The sequence below is a fragment of the Simochromis diagramma genome, unplaced genomic scaffold (genome assembly GCF_900408965.1).
Source record: "Simochromis diagramma unplaced genomic scaffold, fSimDia1.1 OVJJ01000205.1, whole genome shotgun sequence".
Classification (NCBI taxonomy): Eukaryota; Metazoa; Chordata; class Actinopteri; order Cichliformes; family Cichlidae; genus Simochromis; species Simochromis diagramma.
Genome location: NW_024386782.1, coordinates 2,554,508 through 2,573,955, shown reverse-complemented (window position 1 = coordinate 2,573,955; position 19,448 = coordinate 2,554,508). Strand labels below are relative to the sequence as shown.

The following is a 19,448-nucleotide window of genomic DNA, read 5'->3' as shown; positions in this document are numbered from 1 at the left end:
TTTGACAAGGGAGAACACTGATCCACAGCACTACAGAGCAAAGCAGCACGGGGCTTGATTTGATAACGCAATCTTGCATGCTGATTGAGTTTAGGAGGTAATAGAGCTCCCGACATTTGAGTTTCTAACAGCAGATGTTTTGCTGTAATACAGGAAGGGGGAGTGCTCTGGAAGATCACACGATAGGTTAAAAAGGAAGATATAACAGACGACAAATGTCCATTTCACTTCAGCATCCTGCAGTCATGCTGACGTCAAATCATATTTCAGATGGATCTGGGCAGACGTTGTCACTGCTGAGGGAGGCAGTCGATTTTTCATTTGTGTAATTGCTAATCGGTATAACATTTCCAACTTGGAATTTGCTTCTAATCTCTGGGGATGACACGCATAGCCGGGAACAATTTTTACCAGAGGGGACACTGTTTCTTTAAGAGGATTAGCGAACTGTCTATCAGTCATGTCGCGTTAAACTAATGTTTGCAATAGCCCCTCGTCAGGGCCAGAATACGCCTCCTCACACCGTAACATCAAAATAGATGTGTACATGTTGATGCAGACATAAGTGATTTGAGATGCTTTCCTTATCATTCATGCCACTAAATCAGTCCTCCTCTCTTTCTGCCATAACCTTTGCCTTGAGCAAGCTTAAATGCATATGCATAAACAGAAAAATGTATAATATATACAAATTTCAGTTCCATATTAAAGTAGGCCGGGTTCCCATATAGTTTCTACCCTGTAGCATCAGATTTTCTTTACTTCACCACGGCCTGAAATCAGTTAAAGGATTTTCTACAGTACTAAAATAAGCACTAACTTTCTTTGATCACAGCAGAGCAAACGCTAATAGCTGTGCCTAAACATGACACAACTCAGCGCTTTTTACGATTTAATGGCAAATGTAATCTATGGCACTTTCTAATTTGTTTGCTTTATAGCTTTATGGACACCAGGGAAATATAAAAAGTAAGAAGACAGGGGTACAGAGGAAGGATGCTGGGTCAGGAGAAGTGTGTTACTTACAACCACTCTTAAATCAGACGCATACTGTAGAGCCAGCCGATTAGCATTAGAGTGAGAGAGACAGTGATTGAAATGCTCCCCATACCCCCGTTCCCTCAACTACTCAAACTGCCCAGAGTTCTCCCTTTATCAGCCCACATGAAAAATAAATCAGAGTTTCAGGTCACAATCCAGTCGATTTCGCCATAATTGGTTGGCGTCACATGGCGACAGAGCTGAAATCTATCGGACAGCAAGGCTGGAGGAGGCCTAATTGGTGTCAGTTCAGGTTGCAGTGCTACACCAAGAATACAGGTCTGCCCTGCCGGCCATTCTGACAGATTACTTTTAACGGCTTATACCATTCATCTGGTACAGCTTTTCACTTCATCCTTCCTTCTCTCTGTCTTTCCATCTTCTGTCGGAGAGTAAATTTCAATGGCTTTGGCATTAAGCATCATTACGCTTGTGTTGAATACATTTGAGATGTCAGTCAATCCATCTTTGCCATTCTAAACTTTGAGGCAAAGATCAGCTGATTAGGTTTTGGTATCCAAAGGTCATGACACTGTGAAATTACAGCATTTTTATGCTTTCCATGACTGGGGTTGTTGGTCTGTACACAGGCCACGCCAATTCTTAACTTTTTAAAGTACATGGAGTCAAAGAATTAGTTAGAATTTCATAGTTATTCTCAAGAATTCAAGAATCTTTACTTACTATAAAATTTCACACAAATGTCCTGAAACTTGAACTAAACTCTTGTGCAAAAGTCTTGAACTGCACCTAATTTCTTTATATTTTGCTTCCACAGAGCAGGACTTCCTTGTAGTTTTTTCTTAATTCCTTTATAATGGTTTTGTCCAATCCTTCTCCATGATTTCTAAAGGTCTTTTAAAGTTTTTCATTGAACATTGGCTGGTGTTTCACTCATTTTTAGTCCAGCCCTCATACCTGATCATTTTTGGATAAATACTTTTTTTGGGGGGGGGGGGTTAAAACCATCTAGCAAGTACTAAAAAGGATCCTAACTCAACGAATGTCTACATGTAACAGACAACTTGGGAAAAGAAACCATATAAAATGTTATATTTAGGTACTTTATCACAGAGAGCCTGAGGGGGGGAACATGTAGCTTGTTGCAATTGATTTAATGGAATCTACAAAAACTGCAAATCATAACTTAGATTGACAGACTTAAAATGTCATTTTTAGCACTAATAAGGTGATTGCCAAAGAGCTATCAGCTGGGTTTTTTTTTTTTTTTAAATCCCAGCATGGTGTGCACTGTGTCCTTAAAAAGTTTGAGGAAACTGGACAGTAGAAGACAAAACAAGTGACAGCCCTAAAAATTAATTTCCAGGAAAAAAAAAAATTCAAATCCTTAAAAGACCTGACACAGGACCCGAGACATGGCTCTGACCTTCAGTTGATTCATCTACTGTTCACCGTTCGTCAGAAAGGGCCTCAGTAGCAGGGTGGCTGTCAAGATGCCATTCTCATGGAACAGAAAACGGGGACAAAATGTTTGAGGTATACCAGATTGCACAATAACTGGACTGACAATAAGTGGCAACATGTCTTACGGAGTAATGAATCCAAAATTGGCATTTTTGGGTTAAATTATTATCAATATGCATGGGGGAGGTCAGGGGAATGAGGTACAACACAGAGTGTCTACAGTCATATGTAAAACATGGCAGAGAAGCATTTCAGCCAATGGTTTGGGGGATCTTGTCAAAACTGATGGAATTATGAAAGCAGAAAAATACCATCAAATTTTCATCTACCGTGCAATACCATCTGGAAATCCACTGATTAGCAAAACCTTGATATTTCAGCTGGCAATGATCCCAAACACAATTTCAATGCAGTAAAAGCATACCTTGATAGAAAAACACACAGAGCATGGATCTCAACAGTATTGAAGCAGTGTGGGATCATCTTGACAGAGAACGCAACAAAAGGCAGCCAACATCCAAAGAAACATTTCAACTGTCCTTCAAGAAGCCTGAAGGACTACTTGAAGAAATGACAGGAAAGCTTGCCTTTGAAAATCCAGGCTGTGTAGAAGAATAAAGATGGTCTTACCAAAAATTGACTTTCAAGTTCGTTAGGATTAGACAAACTTTTGTCCTTTGCCTATACTGTAATTCCATTTATACTTGCACCTGTACCAATAAGTCATTGCACCCATTTCTCATTTGTCTGGAAAAAAGTGGAGAAAAGAAGGCTGGCCCTAAATTTTGCACAGTACTGTAAGTTAATATGATAAAATTGCAGTACTGCAACATTGACTACTTGTAGCTTTGATACTCTTTCCTGTCACTTTGGGATTTTAGTTGATCAAGTACAAAGAGAAGCGGACGTATCCTTTAATATGTTGATTAAGCATTCAAAATGAACATATATTAATATTATACCCCCCTTTTTTTTTTTTTTTTTTTTTAAAGTACTTGAAGTACTTGGGCATTTTGCTTTAAGTGCTTATACTTTAGTAAATGATTTGAAGGCCCCTTCTATCATCAATGTGAATGCAAGTTTCTTGCAATTCCCCCGATTGGTATCATATCAAGAGAGACATGAGCTACAAAGGATTTTTGTTCTTGCTACCAGAGCCATAGTTGTTCATCTGTTGTCGTTTTTTTCGGTGCTCATTCATGTCATGCCAAATCAAGGAAATGACTAAATCACTCTGGTCTGTCAAAATGATTCATGATGTAAATTGTGAACTCAGCATGAGGTCACAAGGTGTCCGCTGCTCAAGGGCATATTAACATGCTTGCACTAATTACAGAAAAAAGGTTTTTAGAACAACGTGTATTTTTGCCACCATTAAACTCACGAGTCGGTTTTGCATTTAAGCCGTTGCAGTGAAAATGGTATAGTAAGTGTTCTACTTTAAATATTTTATAGCAGGAGAGCAGTTTAGCACTGACACTCTTTTAAGTAAAACCAGTAAAGGAGGTTTTATTGTCTCCATCAGTTACAGAGAAGAACAAAACTGTTTTATTAAATTGCAAATGTATTGTGCGCTAGATTTCAGTTTCTTGGTGCTGTAAATATTCTGTGGAGAAGAAGCAGTGAATTAGATTTCCACATTACAAGAGTTTTTACCCTTGGAACCTCATAGCCTTTGGCACTTGGTATTTTGCCTGAGGAAAGGAAACCAGTTCTATTCATACTGTGCCTGTCATTAAGTCATAGCACAGCTGCATCATCATATCATAAGGAGCCACCCAGGGAGAGCCAGCGCTAGTTTTTTGTTTCACTGTCTGCAGATTGATTTGGAATATAAAGTACTAATATGAGCAAGCTGAGAATCGGTGTACATGCTACAGCAAATATTTACTGTGAGTATAATGTGTTTTATTTCTCCAAAGGAAATATGCAGACGTGCAGTCCTTCATGGGTTATGTCTTTAAAAACAGATAGTTATCCATCTTACTTGATGAGTAATGTGACTGACAGCAGAGATAATTAGAGATTAAATTACTTATATTTAAAACTGCATCGTCCTATTATAGTTCAAATCAAATCGACAATGTTCTGGCTGAGGCTTCCATGAAGTCTAATCATTTATTTCTCTGCTGTTCTGCAACTACTTAAGTGGCTCCCGTGTACCGTCTCCACCTGCCCTTTGACCTCTGCTCTCAATAGGGGACAGTAATTAAAGCCTGATTTCTCCTGCAGACTCTCAGCAGGATTAAATATTTCATCACCTCCCAACCCAGTGCTAAATAGGAGAGCTCCAAGGAATTGGGACACACCCACTAAGAGCAGAGGGGGATTTTCTAATGACACAGCAAGCATCTTATGATAAACTATAGGGTTAAAGAGCACATGCTGTACACACAAAGGGGATACTTAATCATCCAGTACCAACCGCGGGGAACAATTGATCATCTCCAGGGCTGTTTGTACTGCAACTGCACAGCTTAAGAGTACAACCACAACAGTGCAGCTATTTTTCTTTAAAAGATATTTCTTTCCACTTGTTGTAATAATCTAGGCACAGGAACATGTTCAGGGTCGCCAAAGCTTTACACCTCGGTAGGCACTAATATTTCTTATGGCACAATGCAACTGAATAGATAAATTGAATTCACTGTTAGATGGTTATGAAGGCTTCAGGATGATTGTATTTTTCATATAGCCTTTTCAGTTAGAAACTCTTTTAAAAAAAGGCAGATTAGTAATTTCTGTATCATTTTCTTATCTCAAATTCTAATCAATTAATATTTCATCTAGTATTGTAAGTTTATGCTTGGTTAGAAAGCTGTATCCAAAGACTGCTGTGCCTTGCATAACACTAACTGCTAATTAGATAGTAACACATACATTAAAACATAGCCCTATTATTTCAGATGCATTAAAAGGGTTCTGAAACGCCCTGACACTATACAAATGCTAATGAAGTCCTGTTCAGTGACTCAAATAAAGCTGCATATCAAGTTCACTCTATCTACAGTGTTGCTACTTTCTCATGGTAACCTTGGATAACTGATCAGTGGTTTTATACAGTGGGATTCCTAGACTTCCAGTATAGAGGGGGCAATGAATGCCTTTCAAGCACTGCAAATGTTGACTTCAAAATAGTCTAATTAAATTCTAAATGAAGTCAGATGGCAGACAAGGCAGGTAAAATGAAGAAGGCAAGGAAGATTTGTGCTACCAGATATAAACACGTCATATGGATATAGTTTACATGTCTTTAGGTATAAAATGGGCTCTTAGTTCTTGCACCAACATACTGTGCGTATACTCTGTCCTCGTTTACAGTGATTTCTAGATTCTCTGTGTGAATTGTTAAGTGTTTACATCCATTGTTTTCTGCATTGCAGTCTTCAGTCATAGCTTTCATCACCAGCCTTCAGTGGAATAACGCATGTGTTGCCTGTATGTATGGTCCTTGCAGGAGAGCATGTACAGTAAGGAAAAAAACCCCCACAAACTCTAGAAAACAGTGTGGGACTCGTGGTCCTGTTTAAACAATAGGCAAACGATTTATTTATGTATTTATAAACACGATGCAGTTGCGAATAAAAGCTCTTAAACCAGCTCCGCAAAACTAGAGCTCCACCATATTTCATTCATTTCTGAAATCCTTCATTCATAGAGCACACAAACTTTGCTCCATCGTCCGTGATAATGCGTTGTTGGTTCTTTAGCTCTTTTGCAAATGGATCACTAGTTCCCAATCATGGCTGGTTATTCTGCGTGGCAGCTGTAAACAGACTCTTTGTCACTCAGCGACTCAATGGATTTAACAGGAGGTCCACTTCAGATGCGCGATGCATACTAACATGAACGTCTATAAGACAGTCAGTCTCCCCCTCAGGCTAAGTGGCCGGCTCGGAGACAATGTCATCCCTGTCAGAGTCACAGAGGGCTGCAGTTTTGATCTAGCTAAACACAAGACTTGGATGGAGAGGAAATGGAAAGAGCCGTTAACCTTTTCATTTGCTGAATAATGAAAAGGCAAATAAATGTCCCGTGCCACCGCTCATTTCTATTGGCCGGCATTTTTCAGTCTTTTATGTTGACTTCACTTTTAAGAAGGGATTTATATAAATGGAGTTCTTATTTAGTCGAGAAAAACAAGTTATTTATTGCTGTAGCCTTTACACAGCGGGCAGACAATCAATTAGTTGTAAATATGCTTTAATGCATTTGTAATTTTATTAAATAACATTAATGGTATTGTTACACAGTGTATAGCTGATTGCCCACATGTAAATGCATGTTGTGCTCACTAGTTTTACACTACATCACTAATTAATAATAATTGTAATGATAATCATAGTCATAATCATATTTATAGTAATATATCTATATGTATTCATAAATGGCATATTAAGGAGGACTAATGTTATATGAACTAAGTCCTCGCTAATACTGTAACTTACTGATACCTTAATGCTTAATAGTGTGACATTATAAAGTGCTATTAATGCATTTAAGTAAAAGGGAATGTATACATATCTGACAGACATTGCAAAACCAATGTATATTAGTTTTAATCCAACAGAAGTTCTATTTAAATGACTTGTTATATAATTAAAGTTAGAGAATAAGAACTTAGTTTGCATTACATAAATCTCTTATTTCTTGTCTAAATGAGTAATGAGTCATTTCTGGAGACTCAGTTCGCTCTGAGATTTGGAGCTTTGCAGCATGCATGTTTGTGGCTTTCATAAAGAGACAATTTTTACACTTTATAAAGCAAACTGGCAAAGCAGAAAACTGTCTGTATTGCCAGTTGAATTCTACAAGAGCCTGCTTGGCCCAGTGGAGTATGTTAATTTTGTTTGTCCTGCATTTTCAGTGCGTACCAGGTGGTGGTGGAGGAGGAACGTCCACGCAGAGCACGAGGGACGGCAGAAATTTTGCGCTGCTACCCAGTTCCCATTCACTTCCAGAACGCCACGCTTCTTAATTCACAGTACTACTTCACTGCTCAGTTCCCCGCTGCTGGCATCCATTCGCCCCAGCCCTTTACTGTGGGGGACAACAAGACCTACAATGGGTACTGGAATGCCCCTCTGCTGCCACAGAAGAGCTACAGTATATATTACCAGGCGGTCAGCACAGCCAATGGGGTGGGTGGTTGTCATTTCTTATTATTTTATACAGCATTTTCTGCACTATAGCTACACCCTGGCTCTAAATTGAACTTGACTGGCAGTTAAACGTAATCAAGTCCTGTAATGACGACAATAACGTGCCTGTGTTTGTGTATTTCCATCTTACCAACAGCAACTAGATTTTTTTACATCGTGGTATTACTACTTTAAGGTTGGGATGAGAATTAATCAAATATTAGTTTTCAATAGTGTATACAGTAGTTACCTAAAAATTACTGTTTTTGTTAACCTAAAATTAGTCAATCATACACTTTATGAAAAAAGTGTCACAAGAGTTTCTCAGCCATACAAACCTGAAGAAAGATGAAGGTCCGTTAGCACAATTTCTGTGCTGATGTTAATATTTGGACCTTTGCAGTTACTGAGTCTATGGAGCACTGGCAACTTTTACTTACTATCCTCCTCAGCACTCTGTAATCCCTCTGTAATTTTACACGGTCTCCCTCTTTGTAGGGTTGTTAAGTTGTTGAGGTTCTTTCTTTAACACTTTTACTTTAAAATTTAAAGCTGGTTGTAAAATATCTTGGAGGGAAAAATATAATAAATGGACTTGCTGCAAAAGGGTCTGAATTAAATTTGAAATGACCCATTCCTTGACAAATGTATGTAAAGACAGACTGCGTGGCTAGATACTTGATTTTATACCACTGTGCCAATGGGACTGAAAGCACCTGAATTCAGAGATTAAGAGGGTGTAGCTCAATATTGGCCTATATTGTGTATCTACAGTAGGATCTATGGGCTATGATGTTGCCATATTTCCGCAGTAGTTCAGAACAAGCAAACCAAACGCTGGCTTAGAATGGGATTTTTCCATTTCTCTCATTTTTAGCTACCACCATAGGTTTTCCTGAATGCTTTGAAGTAAAGGTGGAAGGTGAAGCGAGAGGTATTCAGATGGATTTGCAAGTTGAAACTATGCTGCTTGAGTACTGAATACTTTTACTACCTCCTACGACCAAAGAATGACTGAAATGAAATAAAAATTCGAACTTGTGAAATTCTTTCCCCATTGAAGCCTTTATGCGACGCAGTGCCCTGCCTTGTCTCAGTGCACGCACAATACGCTTAAAGGACGCACAAACACAACTAAACGCTGAAGACAATATAACGATCACTGCCTAGGTGATTCAAAGGAATTAAGGTACTAAGCATAGTAACTGCTCACGTTGGCAAGCACATGCATGGCAACCTTGCCATTTCACACAGCTTCTGATAGGTGCTGCAGTACTCTTGTGAGTTTACTAACGACACTTTGTGCAGTCTTAATGGTCCGCAGCAGGGTCGGGCTTGGAATGCAGAGCTCTGTGTCGTGACATGCTGCTCTCTCCCTCCATTTCTGTGGCCCCTATCTCCTGCCTTTTGCTATGGAGCTCTATGCCAAATACCAGACAACCCTTTGATCAACAGCATTTAAGAGCGGCAGTTGTCCCAGTGGCAGTTAAGTGTGAGAGGCAGGGAACAACAATAGGGGCTACCAATCGTACAGGTCGCAGCCTCTGTCATCAAGTGGCATTTGGCAGGGCTCTCCCTCGATGGAGCCTCAGCAGACAGCTCAATGGCAACTTCAAGAGCCTTGCCGATTGTGGTCCTGAATGAGAATCACCATAAACAGTCTCCTTGAGAAACACCAGCGTGTCTTTAAGGAGGCAATACAAATAGCATGTGAGCCTGGGCTGAATCCAGTTAGAAAGTTTGCTCTTGAGAGTAAAGCACTGGCAGTCTGAAACCTTCCAGGGTGAATCAGTGAGTCGGATGTATTGTCTGACGGCGCTCTTCTTTGAACAAACAAAATGAAAGAGTCTGTGTTGATACAGCATAGAGCTCTGTCTCCGTAATGGAGACATCTCTGACATCATTTTTACATTCAATGTTTTCATTCACAGTGGGCAAATGCACTCTCTTTTATTAAGCCTTCACTGTCAATAGATGGTCCTAGAAGCCTTTATTAATGTCTGATGATTTTGGTATGATTTGTTTGGGCCTTTTAAACAAAATTAGCACTTAGAGAAGGTGTGCGCCATCCATACCTAGAATTTTTTCAGCCTTCTGTTCAAATAAAAATCAAATGTGACTTGCAATGTTGCCTTTAATGAAATAACCATCTGACGGCTTAAAAGCCACAGTAATGGGAATGCACATGCACACAGGATCACATCTCTTTCTTTCTTCTCCTTATTATGCCTCTCATGGCCTCCCTCCCATGTGGGTTCATTGCTCATTGGACAGTTTGGCCGGGACAACACGGGGACACAGCACTCATGTCTTTTGTGCTGTATTACTCATTGCCTCCCTGTTCGTCTCATGTCCCTTTTCTTGTAAACCAGAATATTGTTGACAACAAATTTCACTGCCAACAGCGAGAGCAGTGTTTTCAATTTCTTTTTCTTTTTTTAATGTTGTTGAAGGCTGTTGTCAGAGCTGGAACTTCATTACATATTCAGAAAGTCTCCCTGACGTGTCATTTTTGGAGCTCTGCATGCTGGGTTGGTGTCGCTTGTCACAGGGCTCTGGTTTCTCCACAGTGGCTGACCACCTTGAGCCGCAAGCTGCCGACAGATCGCTGTTGGCTGACAAATCAGCAGCTCAGCACCACTAATCTGTGCTGTGGGCCCTCTCGCTTAACTGCGTTTTGTGTCACAGTCATTGAGCTCAACAGATGATAGGGGACAGCATGGAACTGGCCTTGCTGTTTTGTTGTAACTATGGGTTCTTACATAGGTGTTGTTGCTGCTGTAAGTCTGTCTTTGTGTGTGCATCTCATAATAACCTATTTCCCCATCTCTTTTCCTCCTTTTTATTTATCTCTTGGTACAGGAAACCAAAATCGACTGTGTGCGAGTTGCCACTAAAGGTAGGACTAGATCGGTTTGTGTGAATAGAGATGTTTACGACATGTACTTCCTAACGTCTCTTGCATTTGAATTCTGGGAACTAACAGAATTAACATGGTTTTTTTTTTTTTCTTTCTAAATGACAACAAAAGTGTGAGATGAGACAAAATTGTGTGATAAATGTAGTCAATTTATCGATTGAAGCGTGTTTTCCGTGACTTGGAGGCAGCCTGTGTGCCCACGGAGGTCTGTAGGTACTTAGCTATGCTGCCTCAACGTCCTGCTCCACACATTAGGGGTGATGAAGTCTAAGCACCATTGATCTGGGAGCAGAATTGATAAGGCCAGAGGGAGCCGTAGTCACACTCGGCTGTGGGCCGTGGGAGGTCCTGTCACACGCCCTGACAGTCTCTTATATTGTGTAGTTTGCATGCAGCCCTGCTATAGATTTCTTGGTGGAGTTCCAGATGTCTCCATCTACATGGCTCAATAGGCAAAAGCCAAAGAGTTCATGGGCTGTGGAATTTTATCACCTGTAGAAATATGCTTTAGTGCCCTACATTAGACTCATAAAGATATTACAGATATTAACCTTTGTGAAATTATTGCTTCTGCAGACTTGGTGGAACAAACTTAAAAAAATCCCTGCTGTTACTGCTATTTAGTGTCTTTCTTGGAGGTGTTGCATGATGATGGGACTTGTGTTCAGTGTGGCCTGTTTCTCTTTCTTTGTCTCTTTTTACTGCATGCCCTCCTGGATCCACTGACTATACACAGCCGCCATACTCGTGACTCAGCTCACAACCCCGTACATCCGCATCGTCCCAGCGCCCGGTGACAACCAACTAACAGGTCCGTTATTCTCTCCACAGCTTGGTAGTAGCGCTCTGGATTTGAATTCATAGGTGGGGGCACTCATGATTCCCTCAACAGGAGGGGGGGGCAACAAGTGGAATGTTGCATGTGTGCATTTTTTTGTTTATCGTCTTACAATTTGCATAAAGTCATTATGATTAAATCAAAGACTTGACGACGTTGCCTTCTACCTTCATCTCCTCAGAATTACTGGACATTAAAGGCCCGTTTGAGGTGCGATTGTCATTTGATGTGTCAATGTTGGGAGATTTTTGACAGGAGTTAATCCCCTTTCATGAATATTTCTCATTATTTCTGGGAGATTAAGGGAGAGTCGGTGCTGGTTGTTGCAGCTGTGACAACTGCAAACACACAAAAGGAAGCTCAAGTGAAACTATTCAAATTCTGCTCAGTTTTTTTACTTGTTGGTGCACAAATCGCCCAAGTTCACTGACAGCACAGAGTTGCGGTAGGGTGACGCACAGCCCCCGCGGCTCTATCGAGGATTTGTCACTGACGGCGAGATTAGCCTCTAACGGTATATTGGGACAAAATCAGCTCCATCAATCCAGACATGATGATGTCACCCGTCTTGAAATCCTCCACAGCCGGGCCTTAAAATTGTATATTTTTAAATAAAGGCGCTTGATGGCTGTTGATAACGACACACCAGAGGAAGAACAATATGTCACAGCCGGCCCGGGATGGATATTTAACTTTTTGATAGGAAGAGAAAATGGCAATTCTGGAGAGAGAAGGAAGCTCACTCTAAGATATTTGACATAACAATTTGTCATTCTAAATTTACCTCTGGTGACAAGGAATAATGGTGTTGTTGAGGTGGACAGTTGTGATTCTGGCAGCATTGCCTTCTGAGTGCTTCTTATCACTTCTCAAGGAACAGATGCTGTTAAAAACAAGCTGTTTTCTCCCACATCTTCCTCTCTCTTTGTGCCTCTCGTTGTTGGCTATCTCTTTTCAGGCTAATATTTAATGTTTTTGTTATTTCAGTCATTTTTATCTTCTTGGGCATTATCTTTCCCGCCCTGCGTCTTACATTTTTCTACAGCCCAGCAACCATTTGCCTCAAATGTGATTAACCAAGGGTAAAGATGGTATGCACTTATCTCTCTCAGTGCAGCTTGATCCACAGAGCGCTGATGTCCACTAAGGGCAGAGCTAGAGGTGGTCTTTAGGACAATAGGGAGTCACTTGCTGTTAGGATTAGCATTAGTCTTTGTTTGTACTCATATTTATGGTCCTTGGAATATTGGTGCACTGATTCCACACTGTCAAATCAGTGAGAAGATATACTGAATATATAGATTAGTACTTGGGTATTGGCTTAATGTGACACAACATAAAATGGTCACGAGATGTGCTCGAATCTGTGCTCCATTTGTTTGACTCTTATCCATCACTGTGTTTTTCAGGAGCAGCCACTCATAAGCCTGACGCAGTGGAGCCCGAGAAGCAAACTGACCACACCGTAAAGATCGCAGGGGTCATCGCCGGGATCCTCCTCTTTGTCATCATCTTCTTAGGAGTGGTGCTGCTCATGAAGAAAAGGTAAGCTTTTTTTTTTTTTCGTCCCCCTCCCCCCTTTTAGTTTTTGAATGACTATTTCAGATTTGTGGAAGTGGCTGAACTTACTTGCAGAGCGCCAACAAATAAGTAGTTTCAGTTTTATCAGTTTGTATATTTTTCCCTCAAACAGTAGCATTGTCAGTGTCGTAGTAAATAATTAATTTGATTATGTTGATACGCCCCATTAAGGCTGTTTACAGCCATGAGATACAGTGTGCCATGAAAAATTAATCCGTTTCCACGGCACCCTCAAACAAATGTGCAGCGCCTCAGTGACACTGGGATGGGAAAGAAATATGTTTTTGAGTGCCGTGGTACGGAGAGAGGCGTGAAGGAGATAAGAAAGAAAATATGATGAAAGGCTCAAAAGCAAAGAGGATGGCCGTATAACTGAAGGCTAAGTTTACATTAGCCCCGGACCCAATACTGGAGAGAGGTCTTCTGTACATATCCCAGCAATCAGGGGAGCTAAAGCTCAGCAAATATCAACCCCCTTTTGTCCACGGCGAGGCTTAAAATAATACAGTGCCAGTTTCTGCAGAGATTTCATCATTCCCAAGTAAAACTTATTGTGCGTTGCATATAATTTGTCCTTTTGATATGAAATTGCATGTCTCGAATTCAAGTCTAAAGGTCAGCACATTAGATCAAGTAGATGTAGCTGAGTGGGAAGACATAGTTATGCACTGATATAATCGCTGTGTTTCATGTTTATTTTTGACGGTAATATAAGATTCTTCATACAGCAGGGCCTTTCTGCGTAGCACAGCAATCAGTGGGTGGGTGTGAAAATCGGCACACAGTAATGGAATTGTTTTCAATTAGCCTTAATCAAACCGGAGATGGAGATGACTTCATTGGTTGAATTTTGTGTAATTTACCGTTATCAACAGGGAATCCGAGTTGTGTTTAGACATTCAAACGTCTCATTAAGTTTCAACCTTGGAGGTCAGATATGGTAATTTTTTTTATAGGTGTATCAAATTATGTGTTCATAAAAGGGGGTTTTGGTACTGTACTGAGACCCCTTACCAAAGCATGACATGACTCCAAGCGATCACCTTTGCCCTCACGATCACTAGTTTACCTCCACGTATGCCACCATATCTGATTTTGTTCATTTCTTCTCTTTTTTCAAACATTAATATATTTTTACTTTTTCTTTCCTTTTCATTCCATCCCCTCCCCTCCTCCACTGCTTAAATCCTACCACCACCCCACTCGGCAGAAGAACCTATCACTCCTACACTTACTACCTGTAAGTAACCACTTTGTGTAATGTTAGTGCCATGCTTCTCACCCACACACTGTTTCCCATGCATGCAAAGAGCCATGTCATCCTCCTCCTGCCCAGAGCTATTACAGAGGCCCAACTGTAATCTCTGCTGGAGGAACGGAGGACGCCACTCCAATGCATCTCCACACGATGAGCAGATCACAATGTATGTCACATTGGCTCAACTTCTGATGAAAAGAAGAAAGACGCGCCTACACCCCCACAAAATAAACCTGCTACCGAGATGTTATTGCAGACGTAGTTTCTGCCAGATTTACAAGGAGTTTGTTTATCAAATGATGATGAACTTAACTGCCTTAATGATTGTACTGCTGCCGAACTCATCTTGTGAAAGAGAAGAAAAAAAAAATCAATCCAGCACCACTGCCTTTTTTTTTTTTTTTTTTTTTTTTGAGTGTGAATTTTTCATTTGCCTCAAATGATTTAGTCTCTGTTGACTTGTCAAAGCTAGATTTCTTTTTCTTTTCTTTTTTTTTTTTTTTGAAGTGCTTATCGCAGTGCATCTACACTTCAGTTGTGCCCAGAACTTCAATGAGCTAGTCCAAATATTTCACTTTTTCTAAACTTTTATATACTCTTCAGATGCAATTGATAACTCTGAGCCTGATTAACCACACTTGTAGTTTAATTACCCACAAATTTTGAACATCGCTAACATGTTGACTTTATCGATTTGGCTCCATGTGCATGTGATAATTTGTAGTATTCTTTACCCCCCACACCATCCTGTCACACTTTCATCAAATCATCTCAAATTTCTCATGCTTTTTCTCCCTTTTTTTTTTTTTTTTTTTAATCCAGCATGGTTTTTAGATTTTATTTTTTTTATTTTTTATTTTGCGCAACCATCCCATTGATTCTATGGTGATGGTGGAGTTGTGTCTTTAGCTAACAAGATGCTTGCATCACTACAAAACAAGCTGATGTGATCATAGAATATCTCTCTATTCTATTTCAATGTCGCCGACATCACAAAACAATAACTGAAGCGTGCCTTTATGCGCTCTTAATGTAACAGATGATTCCACATCACACTGCTGAATGGTAAAGAAGCTTATTCTGCAGCTCTGCTTTCCCAGCTGTAGCTCATAGGCTCCCTCTGTAGTCTTTGTGATGGATGCCGACTAATCTGTCTTGAGATGACTGTGATCAGAGAAGAGAATGGAGGCTGCCTCGCATCAAAGAAAATCTCAGAATACACCTGGAGATAATACAACCCTGAATACTCCGAGTGTCACTCATTTTAGATCACAGCTGTCTAGAATGGAAAGCCCCAATGACTTAGAAGAGTAGTGCCTTCAAAGCTGAGCGCACACATCGGCCAAAGCTAAGCAAGAAAATATTGGTTGCTGTGAAATCATCAAAATAGCAGTTTTGTATTCTTGGTATTTTATTGTTACTTACATGTGTTCTTCTCTTGGTTTGATGCACATTTTTAAAAGGAGGAGAATTTTATCAAAACAGCCGATTCCTTGCCAAAAAAAATGTCAATGCAGTTCTTCAAGAAGCGTACAACAGAAGCATGTACAATGATTCATTGAAATGCTTCAATTAATCATTTTACATCAGAAATTTAGGATTTATTAGCAAATTTTGGTGATAGTGGTTTCATAGTGATGCACTTCATTGTGTTTGCTCTGATTGGCAGGTTCCAGGTCACTTAAATTAACACATTCCACCAGTTTACTGGATGTGTTTAGAAGACAGCCCATGTTAAAAGCTTTTGGAAAATCCCTTCAAATAGGCATTTTTTTTTTTCCCTTAGTGTTGATTTCTGTGGCAGTGAGGTGATAGCGGGATGCCAAATGTTGTGACTCCCCTCTAAAAGTGTCAAGATAACAACATGATATGCAGCTAGTAAAGAAGGATTAATGGTCCCCTTGAGAAAATGTGCTGTATATACTGCAATATAGGCATACATAACACTAGAGGAAAAAGTTTTTTAATATAGATACAGAGAGAAAGAAAGACAGGTATACTTTTTTTTTTTTTCCCCATATTTTAACTGTTTCGCAGGTTCGTTGTAACAAGTACTTCACCTCTGCACAACTGCTACAATGAAACATCTACAACGCTGCAAAGGCCTCAGAACATTTTCTTACAGAATGCATATTTATTCTTCAGTTGCTAAAGAATATAATACACATTCAGAAAGTAATATTCACATGACAAAAAAAATTAATGATTTGACTAACTTTTTAGTTTTTTGTTATCATATGTTATCGAAAGTTATAATAGGTCATCAGTTAAATGCATAAGGATGTTAAACACTAGGCCTTCTTTACTATGCGATGTGTGTGATGCAGCTGTGGGCAATGAGTAGCTGGTATTTAAAATGGAAAATATTTGAATCGATAGTACGGCTCCCAGTCTGCCCCCCTCCTGTGTATATCTTTCGTGTCATATGTCAGCGAAGCTAGAATGGAACAAAGCATTTCCCATGAGGGAAGTGCATATTCATGTCAGCTAATTGGGAAGAACTCTTAATTATTTATTTTTTTACTGGAGTTATGTGAAAGCTGAAAGGTTGCATCTCACTGCTGAGGTGTTGTGTAGGGAGGCTTTATACGCCTTTTATTCCTTACTACCATTATCCTCAAGCAGTCTAAGCCCAGCTAACAAACAAGTATAACTCATATGCTCAATATTTCCAAGGTTTCTATTGTCAACTTAATAAAAGACTGCATTTTTAGACAACCTCCACTTGAGCAGTCTCTGAAATTCATCTGTCTGCTATGAGCTTGCAACACCTCTACAATTGATGAAAACCATTAATGCTCTCATGCATTCATCAAAGTCTTTTAAAGGCATGAGAGCGTACTGCACTCGCCAAAATATGCACTTTAGGTATATTGCCAGAGGTGGCTGGGAGGGCTAACACGCAGCACATCAATCACAGTGCTCATTAGCAATGCGGTTACATGTGTGATCAAATATATGACCGTTCTTTAATCAAGTGGTCATACCGGCCGCTGTGGCTGCTGCTGGTGGGGACAGTTGAGATCAATTGGCGTGGTGCAATGAGGGTGGTTGGGTGTTGTTACACTGAGCATGTAACATGTGAAACTTAGCGTGTCTCTTTACACTTCTTCATCGAAGAAAAAAGCAAATGACTGTTTTTAAACAATTAAAAAAGAAAGATATAAGTTTTATCTTTGTTACTATACAAATATATTACAATATATCAGTTTAATGTGCCAAACCAATGATAATCTTTAACTAAATATAACATCAAATACTGTGTTGGCGCTTAAATTTCAAAATCCACCTCACAAGCTGCACAGCCTGCCCTTTAGTTTTGTTTGCATAAAGCATTTATATTATTTTTTTTAATGTTGCTGCAATTATTTTATGACAGATTTTATAGTTTAAAATTTGATTAAATATTGTATCCAACTGTAATTCCCCTCAGTTCTACAACACAGTCTGCACCAAACGGCACAGCTCCAACAACAAAAATACTGATAATATGTTAATCTATCAATGATAATAGATGCATAGTGACTGTTTATTGTTGGTAAATAATAAAGCAACCTGCACGCCACTTTCCCTGCCAAAATACCAATCTGTCTCGCAACATTGTATTTACGAACGAGAGAGTAAGCTCTAAATAGTTGGTAGTTTGTTAAACTGTAATAACTATATGGATTTCTTCATACAGCAAAATGGGAAAGACACATATGGAGACGTATAAATCATTGTCCCAATTCTTCATAAATCTCATTTTTCATAGTCACCCCCACTGCACTCGATGTCAGAATAGGAGGCCTGCTAAATGTACAATGTATAACACAATGTGCTCAGGGCAAACACCTTCATTAAACCTTACAAGTCGAACATGTAGCAAGAATCACATTAATTGGTACAAGCCTTGCAGAGTTTTGCACCTACAAGCTCTGCATGTTGATGAGGAAGAGCACCTCGAGCAGGCCGAAAGGATGTCAAGCATGGAATGATGGAGTTTAAATGATAGATACATTATAAAACGCCGAGTCACAAAACATCTGTTCATCCAGCATAGTAAAAAATGGCCACTATAGGGTTTGGAAATGGTGTGAATGTAGTTTGCCTATTTAAAAACTGGTGTTTTTTTGAAAATTCAAACACATTTTTTGATAAACTGGTATATTTCAACCAGTGACAGGTGAGATGGATAAGTGGCTGGATAGATGGATGGGCTATATACGCTGTTCAGCTACAACATTAAAACCACCTGCTCAGTAATGTTTGTATCCCCTTTGTTTCACCTTACCATACCTTAGCAAAATGTAGGCAAGAGCATTGGCTGTGACATTTTGCTGTTTGCTGCAGTTCAGTTAAGCATGAGTTCAGAAAATAGCACAGGCTAACAATAACAATTTTGCTATTGTTTTCTGGAGAGTGCCTTTAAAAATAAAACTAATCCACTATAGTCGGAGTGGCTTGCTTGTGACTGGGACATTTTAGCGCTAGCAGAGTGGCTTGAGCTAGTAAATAAAAATGGCACACTTTTAGACAGCTGCTTATTAGCTTTGTTTAGGGCGCACCACCCAGCATCTAGACGGGCATTATGCAAATGTGTTGCATGTTGACGTAGGTCCGTATTAGGGGAAAAAAGGCTGAAGTGCTAATAGTGTTTTTAAGCATTATGTGACGTTTCAAAGTCCCATCAGTCGGACTTACTTTTTCCAGCACATCTCTCAAATACTTCATCTTGAGAAGTAAACACCTTGAACTCTTTGCCATGTTCATTCATATCAAGTGTCTCCTGATGAAAAGGGCCATTCATATCAAGGAATAGAGTTATGTAATGTTTGGATGTGTACTTTTATATATGCAATGGTAATGAGCTATTGGGTTCAGGTATTATGGCTAATCAGTTATATTTACAGTTGGTGAATATTTTTAATATACCCTCTTTTTTTTTCTTCTTTTTTTTTTTTTTTTTTTTTTTTTTTTTAACCAATGATGTCTGCTTAGCCTTGAATGAAACCATTGAGATTAAGAATCTCTTTTGTAAAAATAGCCTGTGCCCAGAAAAGCAGCAGTACCTACCATGTTTTTTTTCTAGCTTTATTTGTCATTATGTTGTTTTGGTTGCTGAATGAGTAGGAGCAGAAGCACCGTGTGCTGCTTCTGTGTTTTTGTTGCTTCATTCTTTTTTTTAGTTTCTATAGATAAAGGGCCCCTTAGAAAATTTAATGAAGAGGCCCCGTCATTGTTTACGTTTTTTCAGACTTGATA

General features: G+C 39.5%; 1 protein-coding gene across 12 annotated transcripts in view; it reads left to right on the top strand.

Annotated features, from left to right (window-relative positions):
* LOC120724151 (receptor-type tyrosine-protein phosphatase mu-like) overlaps positions 1–19,448 on the top strand; it is a 158,076-nt gene that overhangs the window by 91,752 nt on the left and 46,876 nt on the right. For 8 of the 12 annotated variants that reach the window (XM_040016209.1, XM_040016229.1, XM_040016252.1 and 5 more), the window contains exons 12-16: positions 7,334–7,607; positions 10,470–10,506; positions 11,264–11,338; positions 12,775–12,910; positions 14,157–14,186. In XM_040016209.1, the coding sequence (XP_039872143.1) occupies positions 7,334–7,607; positions 10,470–10,506; positions 11,264–11,338; positions 12,775–12,910; positions 14,157–14,186 (552 nt within the window). The remainder of the gene's footprint in view (positions 1–7,333; positions 7,608–10,469; positions 10,507–11,263; positions 11,339–12,774; positions 12,911–14,156; positions 14,187–19,448) is intronic. The other 4 variants (XM_040016244.1, XM_040016279.1, XM_040016286.1 and 1 more) reach the window with 1 other exon arrangement.